The 22,673-nt window shown below is 47.0% G+C and overlaps 1 protein-coding gene across 1 annotated transcript; it reads left to right on the forward strand.

Moving 5' to 3' along the window:
- The first annotated feature begins 595 nt into the window (after nucleotides 1-595).
- Nucleotides 596-21,311, forward strand: LOC144258222 (uncharacterized). The gene is made up of 6 exons (XM_077806627.1): nucleotides 596-1,768; nucleotides 2,891-3,031; nucleotides 5,692-5,773; nucleotides 6,896-7,022; nucleotides 19,273-19,389; nucleotides 19,738-21,311. The coding sequence occupies exons 3-6, from the start codon at nucleotides 5,750-5,752 to the stop codon at nucleotides 21,309-21,311; spliced, it is 1,842 nt and encodes a 613-aa protein (XP_077662753.1). The 5' UTR covers nucleotides 596-1,768; nucleotides 2,891-3,031; nucleotides 5,692-5,749.
- The last annotated feature ends 1,362 nt before the right edge of the window (nucleotides 21,312-22,673 follow it).

Below are 22,673 nucleotides of genomic sequence, written 5' to 3' on the forward strand. Positions count from 1 at the left end.
CCCCCGGAGCCCAGGTCAAAGCAACTGAAAGGGTGCGATGAGAAGGCGTAATCCTTGGGCGGCAGCGCCGCCCCCGAGCCCCCCGCTGCCCAGGCCACGCCCGGGAACGGGACCCCGGGGGCCTCCAGCTCCCTGCGACTCCCGCAGCCTTGGCGCAGGGTCTTTGGCGGACCCGCCCCGCGCTGACCCGGGCCTCTCCGCCAATCAGGGAGCGGGGAGGTGCCCACGCCCCCTCCGCCAATCGAAAGCCGAGCGTGAGGGCGCGCGAGAGAACTACGCTTCCCAGTGCGCACCGGGATAGGCCACTTCCGCTTCCTGAGGGATGCGTGACAGTTGCCGGGGCAACCAAACCTCACTTCCGCTCCCAGGACAATCCGGAACTCCTGCTCTCAGCCTGTCTCGCGGCACTTCCGCTCTCTGGAGCCCAGGTAAGGGAGGGCCCCGGGGTCAGCCTGACCCTCCCCCCGAGACACCCCCACCGCCCTCGGCCCTGTGCCCCTCCCCGAGCCGGCGCCTCTCAGACCCGCCCCCTCCCGGAGCAGTGGCCCCGCCCAGAGCCCCCCCGGCGCCTTCCCGCTTCTAACGCGAACTCTGGTGTCCCGGGGGCGGGGCCGCTGCGCTCCGTGGGGAGCCTCAGCCCCGGGGTCTCCGGGCCCCGCCCTGCTGCTCCCCGGGGTCCGGGCAGCGCCCCTAGGAACGCCCCCTCCCCCCCCGGCTCCCCCCGCGGCCAGGGCCGGGCTCCAGAGGGAGCGACCGGCCCCGCCCGGCTCGTGGCAGTCGGGGGCCAGGGATCGTGCTGGGGGCGGGGTCTCCTGGCTGAGGGGCTGGGCCAGGGGCGGGTAGCTGGGGGCTGGGGCTCCCTTTGCAGGTGACTGTCCCCTTCCAGGCGTCGGCTGCGTCTCCTGTCCCCCAGGTGTCAGATACAGACATGCCCACGTGTCGCAGCCCCCGGGACTGGGCGTGGCTGACTTGCTCATGTGGACCCTATAATTGTCAGCAGAGTCAGGCTGAGCTCCACCCTGACATCTGGTGGTGAGGTGTGGCAAGTTGTGGAAAAGAACTTCAGGGGCTGATCTCATTTGCATTGGCACACCCACCCCGCCTAGAATGAGGCCATAACTGCCCAAATCGTCACTTTGGCTGTTGTGGGATCCCCAGTGTCTCTGTTATTGGGGCGGGAAGAATAAATTGTTATTACCCTGATTATGGGAACTGTGCTTGGGCTTTTGTTATGATGGAGGGACTCACCATCAACTAAGTAGCGCTTACTAGGCAAGGGACATGGGTTCCAAAACTTTGTGAATTGAGGGGGGTTGAGACAGGTATTTGTACCTGGTGGTGTGGGCCTTTTTGTGAGGGCCTGAAACACCAGTTGCACCTCTGTCTCTCTCCACTGTGGAATGTCAGAGCTAATTTTGGGTCTATTAAGAGTCTTGCTGCAGGTACTGTGCTGAATTCACTTTGGCCTCATGGTGCACCAGCATTAAGGCTCCCACTACTATGAGCTGAAATCACTGAGCACTGTGTCAAGTAGTGGGGAGCCGGCAGAACTAGAGTGCAGTAGTGCTGTTCGTGGATAGGCTGGCGGAGTGTTTGTGAGACGGCGAGGTGAGCTGTGCAGAGTGAAGCTGTTCATGAGTCGGCGAGCTGAGCAGAGCTGTTTGTGAGACGGCGGAGTGAAGTGTTCGTGGGACGGCAAGCTGTGCAGAGCGGAGCCGGTCGTGGTGGAGCGGAGCAGAGCCCTGTGGGGCAGTCAGCTTCAGGACACGTAAGGTGCCCCTTACCTCTTTCCCCCACACACAGGCACATTTTAGCCAGACTGGGGAGTAACACTCTGCAGATGAAGTTTGAACTCTGGGGCTGGACTTTTTGAACTTTGGGTGATTTGTGGATTGCTGGACTCAAGAGACGTTTGGGTTCTGGGACTCAAGAACCCGAGGGAAAGGATGTGGCCCAATTTGCTGGGGTGGGTCTTTGCTCATGGTTTGGTTAATGAACACTAGTTGTGGTGTTTCCCCAATTTAATGCTGATGTTGTTTACCTCATGTTATTAAAGATTCTCTACTGCACCAAAACTCTGTGCTTGCGAGAGGGGAAGTATTGCCTCTTTGAGGCGCCCAGGGGGTGTGTAAGATTTTCCCGGGTCACTGGATGGGGGCTCGAGCCAGTTTTTGCATTTGCTTTGATGAGAGGGAACCCCTGTGTACTGAACCCGGCCCTTGCTGCTATCAACTTGGCCTGGCAGAAGGGTTACATAATTATAAAATAAACCCACTGGAATGTAAATATTGTACTTACGTTTCAGTGTGTGGTATACAGGGCGGCGCACACACGTTGTACTGTGCAAAATTTAGTTTGGACTGACGTCACTAGTGCTTTTTATGTTGCCTGTTGTAAAACTAGGGAAATATCTAGATGAGTTGATGTACCCTCTGGAAGACCTCTGTGTACCCCCAGGGGTACCTGTACCCCTGGTTGAGAACCACTGATGTCAGGGAGGCCAGGCCCACCCGCCGTACCGACTTCCAAGCCAGTACCCTAGGAGGCTGGTTCGGCTTTGCTTACCTTGCGTCAGCCTCAAGTCAGCTTCTATGGGTCACCTTCCTACCATGTGCCCCATGGACAGGAGTCAGAGAAAGGACCTCTCCATTCAGGTGTAAAGGCAGCAAGCAATTATTGACAGTTTCTCTAGTCTCCTTTTCAGATTTTGCCCCATTTTCTCTCTAATTTTCCAGACCCCGCTCCCTGGCAGGAGTTTGAGGGCCGGATTACCAGATTAACACGTGGGCAAATGAGATCAGGATGCCTCCCTGTGGAGTGGGTATTTCAGTTATTACTAAAGATGGGGAAACTGCTCAGTCTCTCTCTGTCTGTCTCTCTCTCTGCTCAGGATATTGGAGTTGAGCTTCCTGGGTCAGACACTGCTGCCTCCATTCCAATCTGGGAATCAAGACTGAGCAGCTGCTGTTCCCCTGGCGGAATCAAGGCTAGGGAGTGACCTTAAGTAAAGTCTTCTCTGTGCCCAGACAAGGTGAGGACTTTCTCCAGCTGTAATTAGCCCATAAGGCAGCCCTAGACTTTGCCAACACCAACAGCTGAGCCAGAAACTCCAGGTAATTAATAGAGACTTCAGGGAAAATGTTTGTGCACAAACAGCCCTCCCCTTCATCCCACGTATTTCCTCCCCTTAGCAATTGTAGGAGCTGATCCAGTCATAGGAGACCAAACACCTAGAAATGGCTGCCCCTCAGCCAGAGGGGGAGGGGCAGGGGAAGGAAGACATAAGGGGAAAAGAGAGAGACTGAAAGGGGTAGGGGGGGGAAGTAACTGGGGAGAGATTCCCAGATCTCTGACCTGCCCACTCACACTTATTGCAGCATCCCTGGGCAGATTCACTTTCCTGTGACAAGGTGAGGTGCAGGGAGAGGAAAAAAAACAATTTCCTATACAACTAGCTGTGGGAGTGTGCTCCCCTGGGGACAATGTTGGGAGGGGAATCTCCCAAAGTCACTCCTTTTGTTCTGCTCTTGTCTCGCAATTGCTTCTCAGACTTTGTTACTGGGACAGTTTTAAAATGTCCTGGTGGTTTAGTGCTGATGGAAGGGGATGAATCAGTGCTGTAATAAAGTGACCAAACTTTTCCTCAGAATAGAATTATGGAAATGTAGGGCTGGAATGAACCTTGAGAGGTTATCTAGTCCAGCCCCCTACACTGAGGCATTTGTCCAACCTGTCCTTATAAACCTCCAGTGATGGCGATTCCACAACCTTCCTTGGTAACTACTCCAGTGCTTAACTAGCCTTTTTCACAACTTTGTCACATGGCTGACTCAGATTCAGTTTGTGATCCACTATAACCTCCAGACCCTTTTCAGTAGTACTAGCCAGTTAGTTCCCATTTTGTAGTTGTGCATTGGATTTTCCTTGCTTAAAATGTAGTACTTTGCAGTTTTCTTCATTGAATTTCATCTTGTTCTTTCATATAAATTCTCTAATTTATAAAGGTCATTTTAAATTCTGGTTCTTCTACGTGCTTTCAACTCTTCCCAGCTTGGTGTTATCTACAAATTTTATAAGCATACCCTCCACTCCATTATCCTTGCCATTCATAAAAATATTAAATAGTACCAGTTCCAGGACTGGCTCCTGTGGGACCCCATTAGGTAAATGCTCCCAGTTTGACAGCAAGCCATTAATACGTATTCTCTAAGTGCAGCCTTTCAAGAAATTGTGCACTCATAGTACTTTCATGTACACTACATTTCCCTAGTTTGCCTATGAGAATGCCATGGTGGCCTGGGTCAAAAGCCTTACTAAAATAAAGATATATCATGTCTACAGTGTCCCCCGCATCCATAAAAGCATTACCCCTGTGAAAGCAGGAAATCAGATTGGTTTGGCATGATTTGTATTTGATAATCCATGCTGCCTATTACTTTTCACTTTACTGTTCTCTAGGTACTTATAAATTGATTGTTTTAATAAAATTTTCTTTCCAGTTATCTAAGGCTTGACTGGTTTTTATTCCCCCAGGTCTTCACTGTTCCCCTTTTTAAAGACCGGTTTTATGTTTGCCCTTCTCCTTCTCCTGTCCTGTGGGACCTCACCATCCTCCAGGAGTTGTCAAAGATAATTGGTAACTGTTCCAAGATTGCTTCAGCTAATTCCTCAAGTACCCTGGGATGAGCTTCATTAGGCCCTGCTGACTTTAATACATCTAACTTATCTAAATATATTTTAGTCTGTTAGTTCCCCATTGTGGTTTCTGTTCCTCCCACTCTTGATTAAGAATAATTGTTTTAGTATCTGGTCATAATTAAACTTTTTTAGTGAATATAAAAAGGCATTAAACACCTTAAGTCTTCTTGATGTCATCTGTTACGAACTCTCCATCCCTGGTAAGTAGAGTACCTACATATTCCTTCACCCGTTTCTTGCTCCCAATATATTTATAGAACCCTTATCTTGGTGCCATTTCTATAACTTGCTAGGCCTAACTCATTTTGTGAGTTAATCTTTCTGATTTTTCCCCCCACATGCTTGTGCTATTCTTTTGTACTCATCCATAACAATTTGTCCATGATAGCACTTTTTGTAGGATTCCTTTTTATTTTCTGATCATTAAAGAGCTCCTGATAGAAAGAATAGTAAGTGGGCAAAATAGCCCTATCTTTCCTTCACATTATGATAGTTTGCTGTTGCTCCTTTAATATTGTCTCTGAGAAATCGCCATCTCTCCTGAACTCTTATTTTCAGCTCAGATTTCATTCCATGGGACCTCATCTACCAGATCTCCGGGTTTGTTGAAGTCTGCCTTTTTGAAGTCCATTGTCCTTATTCTGTTACTCTCATGCCTTCCTTCTCACAGAATCTTGAAATCATCATTTCATGATCACATTTACCCATATTGCTTTCCACCTTCAGTTTCCTAACTAATTACTTCTTGTTAGCCAGAATCAAGTCTAAAAGGCTGTCCTCCAGTTACTACTACTTCAATCCTCTGAAACAAACAGGTGTCCCTAGTACATTCCAAGAACTTACAGGTTTTTTTCAATTCCTTTTCTAACAGAGGTCTGGGTAAGTAAAATGTGTTTTGAATTTCTGTTATTTGCGCAACAGTCTAGAACACTAGTGTGCCCGGAAAGAGCCTGGGGGGTAATTTAATTGTGAAATTATTTCCTGTTCTAACAGGCTGCAGTGTAACATCCCTGTTTTGCTCCAGATCATTCCATCCTTCCAGGGAAGGGAAATGGCTGCAGTGGAGCCAGTTGAGGTAGGATTTATCAGGGAGTTGCTAGTGGGTTCCTGTTAGAGAGCGAGAAGGGCAGTAAATACATAGGAGGTGGGCACTTGGGGGGGTGGGGGAGGGGAGTTGGTCTGAAGGTGGGAGGGGTCAGGAATTACACAGGCTGGAGAAAGGGAGAGGGGCAAGGTGTGAAAAACGTTCTGGGATTTGGTAGGAACAGACCCCTGGGGTTTGTGGGTAGGAATTTCCTAATTTGTGGAACAGGAAACAACCCCCCTGGAGTGGGCTGGGAAAACTTACCAGAGTCCAATACTAGAGCCTGAACCTACTAGCCAGAGGCTGCTGTGAGATATAAAGGGGCACCCATCAGCAGTGTTCCTCTAATTTTTTATGTCCATGTGCGGAATGAATTTTATGTGCCCCAATATGGAGGTGATGTGTGACTATGTGGGCTCTGGGGTGGGGCTGGGGATGAGGGGTTTGGGGGTACAGGCTGCCCCGGGGTTGCAGTGGGGAGAGAGGACTCCCCCCAGCCCTCTCTCACCTCAGCAGCTTGGGGCAGGGGGAGAGGTGCCTCAGGGAGGGGCTCCTCTCCCACAGCAGCAGCAAGTCCGGGACAGGTCTGTGCTTGGGGCCGGGGGAGGGGTGCCTTTTCCCCAACCGTGGCAAGTCTGGAGCAGGTCCGCACCGGGGCCGATGGGGAAGGGTGCCTTTCCCTGCCGCAGCCCTGAGTCCCTGCATGGGGCTTAATAGGCAGCTGTGCGGCCGTTCACCTTAGAGGGAACTTAGCACTTCAGGGAGGCCTAGGGAAGACACCCCCATCTAGCTGCTATCAATGGGGAGGGTGTTGCAATTCCCACCATGGTGTTATCCTTGGACTCTGCTGGGAGCCTTATCTCCTGTATGAGCCTCTGGCTAGTACGTGAGTGATGAATGTGAAGACCCCTGCCCGCTCTTTCTGCTCAGAGGGGTGAAGGGCTCTCTTTTTCTCCACTCACCCTAATGCTTCCTGCCTGTTCCGATGGGGCAGGTATGGGATAATGCTGTCTGCCTGCCTCCCAGAGCTTCCATGTGATTGGCGCTCCTCTCCTGTGAATTGTGGGGTTGTCAGAGGCAGCAGGTACTGAGTGGGGGCTCTTTCTCTTTCAGGGGCCAGTGACCTTCGAGGAGGTGGTTGTGTATTTCACCAAGGAAGAGTGGGCTTTGCTGGCCCCCGCTCAGAGAGCTCTGTACAGAGATGTCATGCAGGAGAACTATGAGAATGTGACCTCACTGGGTAAGGATTCCTGTCCCCTTGGTTATTCGAAGGGGAAGTGAAGAGTTTAGTTTCACAACATCCCACAGTGCAACCTCATCTCTGCCCTGTTTCAGCAACACCTCAACAGGCAAATGACACTCTACCCTCCCCGCTATGGAGCTGTTTGGGAACAGAGCACAGGACCAGTACAGCACAAAGTCTAACACCTTCTCTTTGCTAAGGCAAAACTTGGGGTTAGGTTTCATGTAGGGAACAGAAGGTACCTACACCTGGCCTGCACTTAGATATTGAGCCTACTACACACAATCCATCTCAGACTTTCATAATGTTACCACCTCTTTACCCTTGCACTGAGGATTCCTTCTGAGTAATTGCCTTTACTTACCCACCCTGAGCATTGGAGACCACTAGCATGTATGCCACCAGACTGCTGACAAACCTTGTGACAAGAACATGCTCTTAAATACATCTGTGGTGGGCTTCTACCCCTCACAGGCATATTAAATTTAATTACATTATGCTCTATATTACAAAGTGGTTAAGCTGTATTCACCTCTTGAACCAGATCCTGTGTGCCATTTAGGGGTAAATCTAGATTTGCCTCTCCCCTTGTGGATTCCAGAACTAGCTGCTCCAATAAGATGTCATTAACGGTGAATAAAAACTTTATCTCTGCATCCCATCCTGAGGTGACATGTACCCAGTAAACATTTGGGGATTTCCACTGACCATATATTACTGACTTTTCCATTTTTATAATCTCTCTAATCTCCCTGAGCATTCCATAATCACCAAGATCATCCTGGTAAGGTGTTCAGTAGTATATTCCTATTGCTATACCGTTATTATTCAAGCGTGGAATTTTTATCAATAGAGATTCTGTGGAACAGTTTGATTCATTTAATTTTTTTTTACTATATTTCACTGCATGCTGTCTTTCACATCATGCATTTGAGTCAGAGCCCTAACACTGTGTGTTGTAAATTTTTCATATTCTCATAAGAATGGCTCTACTGGGTCAGACCAAAGGTCCATCTAGCCCAGTATCCTGTCTTCCAACAGTGGCTAGTATCAGGTGCCCCAGAGGGAATGAACAGAACAAGTAATCATCAAGTGATCCATCCCCTGCCACTCATTGCTAGCTTCTGGCAAACAGAGGCTAGGGACAGCATTCCTGCCCATCCTAAGTACATCAGAATCAGGAACCCTGCCAGACAATCAGTGGGGCTACTGGGTGCTTGGGATGCTAAATGAGCACTCAGTTGCTCTGCAATGCCCTTGATTCGCTAACTGAATCCTTTGCATCAGTCTTCACTGCAGAGGATGTGAGGGACTTTTCTACACCTGAGCCATTCTTTGTAGCTGGCAAATCTGAGGAAAAGTTCCAGATTAAGGTGTTGATAGAGGACATTTTGGAACAAATTGATAATTTAAACATTAATAAGTCGCAAGGGCAAGATGGTATTAACCCCTTCTTTAGACCACTAATCCTGCCCTGCACCCACATGGTGAGCAGTATATTTCAGGACAATGTGAGTAAGCATGTAAACTGCAGAGAAACTAGAATAGCTGGCTTTTAAACAGAAAGTAATGCTGAACCCTAAATACAGTGGAGCTGGTGGTCTGCTAGGATAACTTTCCAAATGCATGGAGGACATGGCAATCAGGTGCACTCATCTGTGGACATGAGACAGTTTGAGGGTCTCATTCAGGCTTTAAGACAAGGGAGAGCAGGAGGAAAGGAGAAGATGATGGGGAACTGGTGTTTGTGGGGTGCCACAAGGCAGGGAGGCCTGAGATCAGAGGGAACAGAGGGGAGGAGTGTGTGGAGGACTAGGATTAGAGGGAATCAGGGATGATTGGGTACAGTAGAAGGAGGAGGCTGGAGGGAGTCAGCGAGAGTTGCTCCTGGGAACTGGTAATGGTGTGAGCTGGGAGAGTGGGGACTAGGAATGGGGAAAAGGGGGTGGAGGGCCCAGCAATGGTGGTGCTGTTGAAGGAAAGTTGAGTAGGTGATGAGTAGCTGGGAGTGGGGAACACTTGGAGCCGAGGGACATGGGGAGTAAAGGGCTTGGAGAGTGGTTGCTCTAGAAAGCAGGAAGGGCCTGGTGGGGTGGGAAGGGACCGTTTCAGAGAGTGAGAGATTTTGAGCAGGGCACTGGGACTGTTTTTGCAAAAGTTTCTACCGGCCTCTCCCTAGGCAAAGCTCAGAACCACTACTTCATTCTGATCCTCGACCTGTCAGCTGCCTTTCATCCATCGACCATGCTCCTCTTCTTGAAATCTGATCTTCCCTTATCCTCTCCCACTTCTCCTACTTCTTTGAGCTCTGTTTCAGTGTGTCCTTGGACAATCCTCATCCCCACTCCAGCTTTCTGCGGGGCTTACGCAAGCTCTGTCCTTGGTTCACTTCTCTTCTTCCTCTGTACCTTACATTGGTTAATTTCATTCACAAACACAAATTCAGCTTTGAGTGGTAGCCGTGTTAGTCTGTGTCAGCAAAAGCAACAAGGAGTCCTTGTGGCACCTTAGAGACTAACAAATTTATTTGGGCATGAGCTTTCGTGGGCTAGAGCCCACTTCATCAGATGCATGGAGTGGAAAATATAGGAGCAGGTATAAATACATGAAAAGATGGGAGTTGCCTTACCAAGTGTGAGGTCAGTCTAACAAGACAATTCAATTAACAGTAGGATACCAAGGGAGGAAAAATAACTTTTGTAGTGGTAATTAGAGTGGCCCATTTCAAACAGTTGACAAGAAGGTGTGAGGAACTGTAGGGGGAAATTAGTATGGGGGAAATTAGATTTAGGTTTTGTAATGACCCAACCACTCCCAGGCTTTATTCAGGCCTAATGTGATGGTGTCCAGTTTGCATATTAATTCCAGTTCTGCAGTTTCACATTGGAGTTTGGTTTTGAAGTTTTTTTTGTTGAAGAATTGCCACTTTTAATTCTCTCATTCAGCTACCGTCTCTATGCTGATAACTCACAGATCTAATTCTCTGCTCCAGACCTGTCCCTTTCTCTCCAAACTGAAATCTCAGCCTGTTTCTCTGATATTTCTTCATAGATGTCTAGTCATCAGCTCAAGCTCAAAAGCTTAAATGGCTAAAACACACGTCTTAATATTTCCCCTGAGCCATCCCCCAGCCTCCTTTCTGTATCACTGCAGAGACCACCACCATCCTTTTCTGCATTCTGTCTCACGTCTGTACGCTGCGCATATGCCGCAACACAGGCCTCTCTCTAGGTCCTCACATGCACCTTATTTCTACATCTTGCATTTTCTTACTGCATAATGTCCCTAAGGTACAGCCTTCCTACCCATCCACACAGCTAAAACTTTTGTCCAAGCTCTCATATTCTCCTGTCTCAATTTATTGCAATATTCTTCTCTCCTCCTTAATGTACGCAATCATGTGCTGCTCATATCCATTCAGAAGTAAACATCCACAAAGCTGGCTCACTATCCTCAAATGTGACCTCTGAGGAAAGTTTGAAAGAATTGGTGGTGTTTAGTCTTGAGAAAAGAAGATTGGGAGGGACCTGATAAGCGTCTTCAGATATGTTAAAGGCTGCTTTGCAGAGGATGGTGATCAATTGTTCTCCATGTGCTCTGGGGTAGGAGAAGTAGTAATTGGCTTGATGTACAGCAAGGGATGTTTAGGTTGGCTATTAGAAGAAACTTTCCAACTTGTGAGGATAAATAAATCCTGGAATAGGTTACCAAGAGAGGTTGTGGAATCCCAGTCACTGGAGGTTTTTGCAAACAGGTTGCTGACATATATTTGTCTAATGTTCTATATATACTTGGTCCTGCATTAGTGCTGCAGGATAGATTAGCTGACATTTTGAGGTCCTTTTACCCCTGTGTTTCTGTGATTTTATGATTCATTGTCCTAGTCTTTTTCTTTGACCTTGTCTCTCTCTGGAGAATGGGGGATTTATTTAGTAGTTTCTTTTAATGAAAAATATACATGGATCTGCTTCCCTCTCAATTTATTTTGCTAGCCACTGGGTGTGAAGAAATTAATTCCTCTTCTGGGATGTGGATGTAATTGCTATTGAAGTAACACTTTCAAGAACTGTTGATATATGAATGAGGCACACTGAACAGTGGAAGTCTCAAAGATTGGACATGAAGGTGTAATGACTGGGTCTAAGGAAAACAGAACACAAGAACACAACTGCAGTATATTTTGGGATGTAGGAACAAGGGTTCAAACCAACTGGGCTTTAACTTTGCTGCTATCCAGGACAAAAAGACTGAGACACGGAGAGAGAGAGAGATGAAATGGAGGAGGCTTTGGAAAAGCTGGGCAGATGACTTTGCCAAAATGAATGTAGAGTTCAGTATTGCTTTACCGGACTAACCAAGGGATCTGTATTGCAGTTGCTTAAGCCGTGTGGTCTTGTTATGAAAAGGCTGTCTTGTGTTGCTGCAAATACCTACTGGCTGCAGCACCTCAAAAGAAGTGATGTTTATGAGGGGTCTGAAATCATTTGAACTCACTGAAGTGCCATCATGACACAAAGGGTGCTGCCTCCAGACGTGCCTATCTCCGAGGAGTGGAGGCCTGGGGGTCACCCTTGCAGAAAGCAAAGGCTAGGAAGTAACATGTTATGCATATGTCTACACTGTCTCTGGGAGAGATCCTCCTAGCCTAGGTCCACAGACTCACTCTGGAGGGCTATATATAACCGTCTAGGTGTTGGAGGTTGGGCTAGAGCAGAGGTCTCAAACTCAAATGACCACGAGGGCCACATGAGGATGAGTGCATTGGTCCGAGGGCCACATCACTGACACCCCCACCCTCACTGCATCTGGCCCCACCCCCACTCCACCCCTTCCATGAGGCACCGCCCTGCCCCCACCTCTTCCCACCCCTTCCCTGCCCCCATTCCAACCTCTGCCCTGAAGTCCCAACCCCAACTCTGCCCCCTCTCTGCCCCCCAGGGTGTGCAGGAGAGGTGTGGCAGGGGGCTCAGGACAGGGGGTTGGGGTGCAGCAGGGGGTCAGAGTGTGGCAGGGAGCTCAGGGCAGGGAGTTGGGGTGCAGGAGGGGTGCGGGCTCCAGGGTGGCAGTGGCGTGTACTGGGGCCAGGCTGCTTGGCGGGCTGCAGGAAATAGCCCCGCGGGCCATGTGTTTGAGACCCCTGGGCTAGAGCTAGGTCTCTCAAACCAGGGATGGGCTTGGGAGCCTGAGCTCCACTTGAGCTGCAATGTCTACACAGCTGTTTTTAATGTGCTAGCTTGAGCATCACTCTTGCAAGTTTGGGGACCTAGGCTGAAAGGCTCGCTCCCTGGTGTAGTGCAGACAGCCTAAAGGGAGCAGACCCAGGAGACCCTGTATAAAGGCTAGAGTCATCCAAGACCCTTGAAAACCATTTCACAGCCATCTCTTTTAATCCCTCCACTATCTCCACCATTCCTATCATATCAAACATAAAACACTTATCTTCAGTGTCAAGGCCCTTTCTGGCTTATTACTACCTTACATGTGATCTCTCTTTCAGTACTGAGGTGCGATCTCACACTTCTGATCAGCTCGTGATGCCAGCCTCTATCACCCACTTGTTAAATTTTCAGACAAGCCCCTTCATGGAGAGGAAAATTTACAATAAGGTCAAAGGAACAACCAAAGGGAAAGCTGCTCAACATCTTGGATGTCTACACACAAATGCAAGGAGTATGGGGAAGAAGGAGGAAGAACTGGAAGTATTAGTACATAAGCTAAATTATGACTTAATTAGCATCCCAGAGTCTTAGTGGGACAAGTCTTATGACTGGAATATTGTTGCAGACAAATCTAGGTTGTTCAGGAAGGACCAGCAGGGTAGAAAGGGAAGAGGTGTCGCATTATATACTCCTGGGGGAATTCTGCGCCACTGTGCAATGCAGAATTTGCGCAGAAATGCTGTGCATGCAGAATTTTCTTTTTTGCCCCACCAAAATGGGCTGCAGAGTTGCTGGCCCCCACTAGGGGCCACTTGGCCTGGCAGAACTGAGCTCACAAATAGAAGACGCTGCCGGGGGGTTCCTGGCAGCTGCAGGTCTCAGAATGCTCTGAAGGAAGAAAGCAGCATGCAGGAAACTCCATACAAGCCTGGGACCCAACATCAGGCTGTTTCTCCCTCTAGATCCCTGGGCTCTGGGGTTGGGGGTGTTTGTGTATGGGCTGAGGGGGGTGCAGGTGTCTGGACGGGGGGGCACCCTGCAGCTGGGCTTGGGGGGGGTGGGGTGGTGGGAGAGAAACAGAAAGAGCGTTGTCGTAGGGGTTTCTTTAATTCTCTACTCCTGGGGGAATTTTTGTGTATGTCTGGATTGTTACACACATACTTGCTAACATATTTTGAAATAAATTACCAAAATAATTGAAACTAGCATGATGGTGTAGAGTTATTTTGACAAATAAAATATGCAGAATTTTAAAATATTGTGTGCAGAATTTTTAATTTTTTGGCACAGAATGCCCCCAGGAGTCAAAAATATAAATACTTGTTCTCAGATCCAGGAGAAGGTGGTAAGCAGAACAGCTGAGGTTCTCTATGTGAAGATAACAGGAGTAAAAAAAATAGGGGTGATGTTGTGGTTGGGGTCTTCTGTAGGTAAAGATATCAGGAAGAGAAGGTGAATGAGGAATTTTTAGAGCAAATAACAGAAATATCTGAAACACAAGATGTAGTAGATATGGGGGGCTTTAACTATCCAGATATGTTGGAAAAGTAGCACAGCAAAGCACAAAATGTTCATTAAATTCTTGCAGCGTTTTGGGGACAAACTTTTTATTCCAGAGTGTGGCAGAAGTGACCAGAGAGATAGTCATTTCAGACTTGTTTATGACCAAGATGGAGGAATTGGCAGTGAATCTGAAGCTGGAAGGCAATTTGGGTGAAATTAATCATGAAATGATAGATTTTGTGATTCTAAGGATAGAAAGGGGTGAGAGTATCAGAATAAGGAGTTCTAAAAGCAGACTTGTGGCTATTAAGCCAAGCTGAGAGGGGTTGCAAGCGCTTTGGTGGACAGGATTACAATTCAAAATGACCATTACATAATTGAGAATTGGTCTGAATGAACAAGATTAAATTCAATAAAGGCAAGTGCAAAGTATTTTACTTCAGAAGGAAAAATCAAATGCACACTACGAAATGGAGAACAACTAGCTAAGCAGTAGTACTGCTGAAAAGGATCTGGGGGTTATAGTGGATCACAAACTGAATATGAATCAACATTGTGATGCAACTGCAGAAGAGGATATTATCATTCTGACATCTATTAACAGGAATTTGATTTGTAAGACACTGGAGGTAATTGTCCTGCTCTAGTCAGCACCGCGTGAGGCCTCAGCTGGAGTACTGTGTCCATTTCTCAGTGTCGCACTTTAGGAAATATGTGGAGAAATTCAAGGTATTGCTCAGGTGTGCAATAAAAATCATGAAAGGATTAGAGAACCTAACCCAAAAGGAAAGGTTGAAAAAAGCTGGCATGTTTAATCTTGAGAAAAGAAGACTTAAGGGGCACCTGAAAACACTCTTCATATATGTTAAGGGCAGTTCTTAAGAGGACAGTGATTGTTCTCTGTGTCCACTGAAGGTAGGAGAACAAGTAATCATAGAAATGTAGGACTGGAAGACTCCGCAAAGGTCATCTAGTTCAAGGACTAAGTATTAGGTAAGCAATCCCCAACCTGTTCTTAAAAACCTCCAATAACGGAGATCCCACAACCATTCTAAGTAATTTGTTCCAGTGCTTAACTACCCTTACAGTTAGGAAGTTACTACTAATGTCTAACCTAAATCTCCCTTGCTGCAATTCAAGCTCATTACCAAGAGGTAATATCCTGTCCTCAGTGGATAAGGAGAACAATTAAGCATCCTCCTCTTTATAACAAGCTTTTATGTACTTGCAGACTGTCATCATGACCCCCTTCAGGATTCCCTTTTCTAGACTAAACAAACCCAATTTTCTTAGTCTTTCCTTATAGGTCATTTTTCCAGACCTGTAATCGTTTTTGATTTTGCTCTCCTCTGCACTTTCTCCAATATGTGCATATCTTTTCTGAAGTGTATTTTGTCCAGAACTGGAAACAGCATTCCAGTTGAGGCCTTATCAGTGCTGGGCAGAGTGGTAGAATGACTTCTTGTGTCTTGCTTACAGCACGCTTGCTTATACATGGGAGAATGCTGTTCATATTTTTTGCAACAGTATTAAATTGTTGAGTCCTATTTAGTTTGTAATCCACTACCACCCCCAGATCCTTTTCCACAATACTCCTTAGGCAGTCCTTTCCCATTTTATATTTGTGCAGTTGATTATTTCCTCTTAAGTGTATTACTTTGCATTTATTCTTATTGCATTTCATTCCATTAATTTCCCATCATTTTCCCAGTTTGCCAGGATCATTCGGAATTCTAATGTTGTCCTCCAAAGTGTTTGCAACCCCTCCCAGTTTGGTGTTCTCTATGCCATTATTGAAACTCATGACCAGGGTCCCAGGGCTACCATGCTGAGATTGCTCACTTAGTGCAAGCTGCAAAGAATGGGGCAGACAATCCCCAAAGCTGGTGGTTATTCTGATACTTAGATGTACCATGCCAGCAACAAAACAGCTTCTACACTACCTTACTAGATACCCAGAAGCAAAAAACAGTTCCCTTAAAACAACCCAGCCTTGGGCTTCCTCCCAGACGGTCAAGTCAAATATGATGAGGATTACTGAAAATCTTGTTCATCATACAAGAAAGTTCTACCGATCCCAAAAGTTTGTAAGAACAGGTTGGGGATAGGGGATGGCTTACATAATACTTAGTCCTTGGACTAGATTTTAAGACATCTTCACAAATTATCACTAATGACTCAGAGATATCTTCCACCAGGTCCTTAATGAGCTTACTTTGCAGTTTCTGTTAGATATTAGGAAAAACTTTCTAACTGCAAGGATATTTATGCTCTGGAATAGGCTTCCAAGGGATGTTGTGGATTCCCCATCATTGGAAGTTTTAAAAAAAACAGGTTGGACAAACACCTATAAGGGATGGTCTAGGTTTGCTTGATCCCGTCATAGCACAGAGAGCTGGGCTTGAAAAATTCTTAAGCTCCCTTCCAGCCCTTCCCTTCTATTGTTCTGAGCTTTCTTCCATGATGCTTCTTGCTCTTTGGAGGAACTCCCCATAAACATCCCAAGACCTACCTGGTTAGCCCTCTTCCCATTCCTCCATACAACTCCCCAGTTCAATGAAGCTTTCAAACACATGACAGTGGTTAGGTGGGTTGTGTGCTAAGACCACTATCTATCAGGATGACAAATGTTGTCTTATTGTTTCCTTGTGCTTCCCCTGTCACTATTCATGGCCATTGCACCTGTATTCCCCCTCTGTGGTCCAGCAAGGGCTCCCACTCTCAGGCTGCCCAGACGTCACCTCTCTTGGGTAGAAACCCACATCTCTCTCTCTCCTGACTGGGGTATCTCCAGGCTGCACAGCTCCCTGCCTACCCTGTGAATTGCCCAGCAAGGCAGATCCTCTCAGCAGACCTGCTTTGCCTTCCTTCCTCAGAGGCTATGAACAGCCTAACTGGCCCCAGTTAAGTTACCAGACCGCCCTTTCCCAGCAAACAGGGATTCTCAAGGTAAAAGCATTACAGAAAGAACATACTAAAAACAATAAAAGAACCTATACACATGCTAATAAGCTTACCTGAGAGCACCCCAACCCCAACAAGGGCTCAGGCAGGTGAACAGACCTTCAGACCCCACCAAGAGTTTTTTCTGTGGTTGTTAGCTCAGAACAAGCATGCCTATGCATGTGCGCATACCCTTTTATCTAGTTTGGGCCTCTGAACTTTACTCCTGGGGGAATTCTGCACCTTTGTATGTGCACAGAATTAATGTGCCGCACAGAATTTTTTTCTCTGTAGAAAATACATTCTGCCAGAGATGTGCTGCAGTTATACCTTTCACCCACTAGGGGCTGATGTGGTGCCAGTAAAAAGAGCAGTTGCTCTTGGGCACAAGCGGTTCCAGTTGGAGATAGGGAAGAGGAGCGTCTAGGGTCCTCATAGTACCATACCCATGGAGCCAGGTCAGGAGGCACAGAATATGGGGGATGGACAGTGTGGGGCACATGGGGCTGCTGGGGAATCACAGACTGGGGTTCAAGAACTAGTGCGGGGACAGCCTAAGTTAAGGGCTGGGAGTGTAGGGACACATGGGGAGGGGAGTGGCTTATTGGGGGTGCAGGACCACATGGGGAGTGGGGCAGGGACACCTGAGTGAGGGGGTTGTTGAGTGGGAGTGTGGCACCACATGGGGGCAGTGCGGAGAGGGTGCAGGGACACATGGGGACATGTGTAGATGTGTCTGAATGAGAGAGACTAGGGGTCAGCCAGGCTTTGTATGGGGAAGGATCCTTAACAATCCCTCTCACCCCCTCCCGCCACCCAAAAGTCTGTTCCATACTTCTTCCACCACACCAAACAACTCTCGAGGTTCGCACCCAGGCCCCTTCCCAGCACTTTCCTCTTCCTCATCTCCATTACCCCTGACTCCCACAAGGTTTTGCACTGCTTCTGAGGGATGCGGGAAATACATTTCTGTATTGTAGTTTTAATGAATTATTACTCAGAGTTCTGTATTAATATTCCTTGTAATTAATCTATTTGTCAAAAAACATTCCCTGAATCTGTTTTGTTGTCTGTATTGTTACAGACATATTTGCTGACAGGTATGTTGAAATAAATTACCCAAATAATTGAAAATGGCATGATTATATTGCGTTATTTTGACAACTAAAATATATAGAATTTTACATAATTTTAAAATATGGGCAGAAATTTTAATTTTTGGTGCAGAATTACCCCAGGAGTAGAACTTGTGTTCACAGCTTCCATAGGTTTGGGGTGGAGGTGAGAAGTTGCCTTCTCCTTCTTCCAAGTATTTCCTGGGAATCCCATTTACCTTTGTCTAGCATGTTGTTTCAAAGAGTCTTTGGAAGTTCATAAGATTTCCTAGGGTTTATGTTAGCCAGGTCTCCTCCCCGGAGATGTTAAAGACCGTCCCACGGTAATACGTACACACTCATATTTTTAATCAAATAAACTCCAAGGATACTGAGAACTTAATTCAGTAAGGTTTGACTTCATTCAATAAGGATGGTCCTGGATATCACAGGAAACTGCCATCTCTGTCACACCCATGTCTGTCTGTATCCATCTTTCTCTTCTCTCATTCTTAGATTGTCAGATCTTTAGTGAAAAGACCATTTTTTTGTTTATAGAGTGTCCAGCAGAATGGGATCCTAGTCCATGAATAGCACTACTAGGTGCTATGGTAACAGGAATAGTAAATGATAATAATGGGGAGGTTCTGGGCAATGGGAGGGAGGGTGTTAGAGAGCAGGGAGAGGAAGGTTTGGGGCAAAGATCTCCTATGAGTTGGGAGGGCTGGGGGCAGTGGTAAGGGGTGGTGATGCCATGGAACAGCTGCTGTAGTGAGTTAGGAAGCTGTGGAGGGCTGGAAGCAATAGAAACCAAGAATCTGGAAGGGTTGGTGCTGGTTAGAGTAAAGGGAGCATGGGTGTTGGGTAGAGGGTGCTCCAGGAAATAGGGGTGCTAGCAATGGGAGGGAGCAAAGGGACACATTTCTGGCAGGAGCTCAGGACCAAGGGACAACTGAGATAATATGATGAGGGTTGGGGAGTAGATAATTTGGGAGAACTGGTAGTGAGAAGGGATGTGGGCCATGGGAGGAGAGGAGAAAACCCAAGGAGAGATTTTTGCTTGGGTCCCTGGAGGTGTGGAAGGGTGAGAGCAGTTAGAGGAAGGACCATGGGGGTCATAGTGATTGGCAGGGCTAGCTGCCTCTCTGTGCCCTTCCTCGTCTCTCTGAGTGTCCCCCATCAGCTCTCAGGTCTCAGGCCTTTCTCTCTCCTCTAGTGTCTGTGGCCCTCTCTCTCTGTCAGTATGAAGCAGTTCTAGGGGGACTTCCCCTCTGACTGGAGTCTTCCCTTTCTGTGACATGGAGTTACCTGCTCTGGGTTTTAAGAGCCCTTTTGATCATGAGTGTCTGGCTGTGTATGTTCCTAGTAGACATGGGCACAGTTAATTACCTCAGAAGAAGAGTGCCCTGAACCTTTGAGCACCTGGGGAGCTGGCCTCAGGATTTTACTGCTTTAAAATGGGCTGGGGTTAAAGTAACAGAATTTTTTTGTGTGTGTGACAAAAGCCCCACGAATTCATCTGATCTCACTTGTCTTCTTTCCCCTTAGCAGGATTTCCAGTTTCTAAACTTGATGTCATCTCCCAGCTGGAAAAAGGGGAAGAATTGTTTTCCACAGGTCTCCAGGACTCAGAGGAAAGAAAGCTCCTGAGAGGTAGGTATACAGGTGAGTGATCATTAAACCAACTCAGTGCCTGAAGAAAATAGCTGGAGTTCCCAGCAAAGGCCTTGTGAGCTCTCTGTGTTCATGATCGTTCCCAGCAGGTGTCATATCCTCAGGGCAGATACTGCTCACAGCTTCCTACCCATCCTGACTAACTCCTGGCAGTACCTCCTTCCCCAAACTTCCTTCTCCTAGAGTGTTTGGATGGGAACTGCATGCAGAATTGATCCCCTCCTCTCTCCCCTTTAAGAAAGAGTTTGGTGAAATTCAGTCCCTGATTTTTTCCATTTCCAGCTGTTCTTTTGGTCTTTTCCATTCCTGTTTCTGAAATTTTTTCTTTCTCTGTCCTAGCAGGTGATGGGATGGTGATAGAGACCATGGAGCAGAATCCTCAGCAGGAAGATGATGAAATGGAACCACAAGAGTCTTTATTGCAAAGATGCAAAGGGAGAGTGTCTAGGACTTGTGAGCAGGGAAAAGCCTGTGAGAGTCAGCACAGGCCAGAGAAGCGGCAGGGAAACCAGCCAGTGCAGAAAGCTGGAAAATCTGTTAATTATCAGGGAACTCACAAAGGCCACAAGGAAACCATGGCCCAGCAGAGAATCCCCATGGGAGAGAGAAGTAACACATGTGTTGAGTGTGGGAAAAACTTCAGTAGGCGCTCGTGCCTTGTTAAACATGAGAGAATCCACACAGGAGAGAAACCCTATGAATGCTGTGAGTGTGGGAAAACCTTCACTGAGCACTCAAGCCTTATTAAACATCAGAGGATCCACACAGGGGAGAAACCCTATGAATGCTCTGAGTGTGGGAAAACTTTCTCTCGGAGCTCAGCCCTTATTGACCATCAGAGGATCCATACCAGGGAGAAACCCTATGAATGCTGTGAGTGTGGGAAAACCTTCTCTCAGAGATCAACCCTTACTAACCATCAAAGGATCCACACAGGGGAGAAACCCTATGAATGCTGTGAGTGTGGGAAAACCTTCGCTTGGAGCTCAGCCTTTATTAACCATCAGAGGATCCATACAGGGGAGAAACCCTATGAATGCTGTGAGTGTGGGAAAACCTTCACTTGGAGCTCAGTCCTCGTTAACCATCAGAGGATCCACACAGGGGAGAAACCCTATGAATGCAGAGAGTGTGGGAAAAATTTCACTGAGCGCTCAACCCTTATTAACCATCAGAGGATCCATACAGGGGAGAAACCCTATGAATGCAGAGAGTGCGGGAAAACCTTCCCTCAGAGCTCAGCTCTTATTAGCCATCAGAGGATCCACACTGGGGACAAACCATATGAATGCTGTGAGTGCAGGAAAACATTCCTTCGGCACTCACACCTTATTAGACATCAGATGATCCACACAGGTGAGAAACCCTATGAATGCTGTGAGTGTGGGCAAACCTTCACTCAGAACTCAAATCTTATTACACATCAGAGGATCCACACGGGGGAGAAACCTTATGAGTGCTGTGAGTGTGGAAAAATATTCACTTGGAGCTCACACCTTATTAGACATCAGAGGACCCACACAGGTGAGAAACCCTATGAATGCTGTGAGTGTGGGAAAACGTTCCCTCAGCTCTCACACCTTATTCGACATCAGAGGATCCACACAGGTGAGAAACCCTATGAATGCTGTGAGTGTGGGAAAAACTTCCCTCAGCTCTCACACCTTATTCGACATCAGAGGATCCACACAGGTGAGAAACCCTATGAATGCTGTGAGTGTGGGAAAACCTTTGCTCGGAACTCACACCTTATTAGACATCAGAGGATCCACGCAGGCGGGAGATCCTATGAATGCTCCAAGTGTCGGAAATACTTCCATCAGAGCTCAGCCTTTATTTATCATCAGAGAAGCTGCAAGGGAGATAGAATCATAGAATATCAAAGTTGGAAGGGACCTCAAGAGGTCATCTAGTCCAACCCCCTGCTCAAAGCAGGACCAATCCCCAATTAAATCATTCCAGCCAGGGCTTTGTCAAGCCTGACCTTAAAAACTTCTAAGGAAGGAGATTCTACCATCTCCCTAGGTAACGCATTCCAGTGTTTCACCACCCTCCTAGTGAAAAAGTTTTTCCTAATATCCAACCTAAACCTCCCCCACTGCAACTTGAAACCATTACTCCTTGTCCTGTCCTCTTCTACCACTGAGAATAGTCTAGAACCATCCTCTCTGGAACCACCTCTCAGGTAGTTGAGAATCAAAACCTTGTCTAGAGCTGAGGGAAGTTTTTGTTTTCCTTTTGCTAGTTCCCATTTAGTGAGTTTAAAGGAAGCTTTGTGCCCCCATGGTCTTTCAGTTCCCCCAGCTGAGTTATCTGCTTTTCCCATTTGTAGCTCACCCTCCCTTGCGGGGGAGGAATCCCACAGCCTTTTTCAGCAACTCATTTGTCCTGTGTGATGGAGGTGTGTGTCCCTCCAACCGGAATCTCAATCAATCCCAGGTGGGGGAACCAGGAGTGACCTCAACTAAGTACATGGAGGTTAAATCTATGTGGGCCTTGACTCAACTAGGATTTTCCATGGAGTTAGCTAGCTTCAATTAGTTATCCTAATGTAAAAACACAAGTATTTTTTCAATTGAAAAATACCCCATATATGGTGGCCAGGATAATTTAGCAAATTTCCTCAACACTTGGCATAACCTCCATCACTTTTCCTAGTCTAAACACATTTGGAGCATCACATTTAAACTTTTCCTCCCATGGCAAATAAATTGTTAGTCACCAGGTTCCCACACTAGGGACAGATTGTTTCATTCCCAGTTGTTCTCACATTACACTGGGTTCTGCTGAACATTTTTCTACCAGTTAAATATAACAAAGAGAAGGAGGAGGATTAGGGATGGGGGGCAAAAATTTCAACCTCTGTGACACCTGAAGAAGTGAGTTAGAGGGATTCCCACCTTCCGAATTACCCCAGCAATGTTTGAGCCAAATAGAATTTATCTTCTCCACTGTCTACACCTCCACCCGTCATTGTGTCTTATGATTCAGTGTTCTCAGTCTTCTGCTTGGGAATCACATTTTGTTTTCTTTGATCATAAAACAGTATTTTTGAAACTGAGATGACAGTGCTACAGACCTGCAAGGGGAATTTGAATGGATCTCAAACACAGCATGATCACTGGGAGTTCAAATCCTGGTTTCCAACTGTTGGGAAAGCCTCTTCTAGGATTTTTCCTACTGAGATGAGATTGTTTGCAGATGGAGAGGTTAAATTTGCTTTGTTTAATTTTCCATTATGATGATGCTAGAACTTTTGAAAATAATAAAACTCA

This window comes from Eretmochelys imbricata, chromosome 28 (genome assembly GCF_965152235.1).
Source record: "Eretmochelys imbricata isolate rEreImb1 chromosome 28, rEreImb1.hap1, whole genome shotgun sequence".
Taxonomy (NCBI): Eukaryota; Metazoa; Chordata; order Testudines; family Cheloniidae; genus Eretmochelys; species Eretmochelys imbricata.

Bases quoted from the DNA above. Each gene is read 5' to 3' on its own strand.
- LOC144258222 (XM_077806627.1), top strand. From the start codon at position 5,750: ATGGCTGCAGTGGAGCCAGTTGAG. The intron at 5,774-6,895 runs GTAGGATTTATC...TTTCTCTTTCAG, and splicing joins CTGCAGTGGAGCCAGTTGAG to GGGCCAGTGACCTTCGAGGA. The intron at 19,390-19,737 runs GTGAGTGATCAT...TCTCTGTCCTAG, and splicing joins CCTGAGAGGTAGGTATACAG to CAGGTGATGGGATGGTGATA.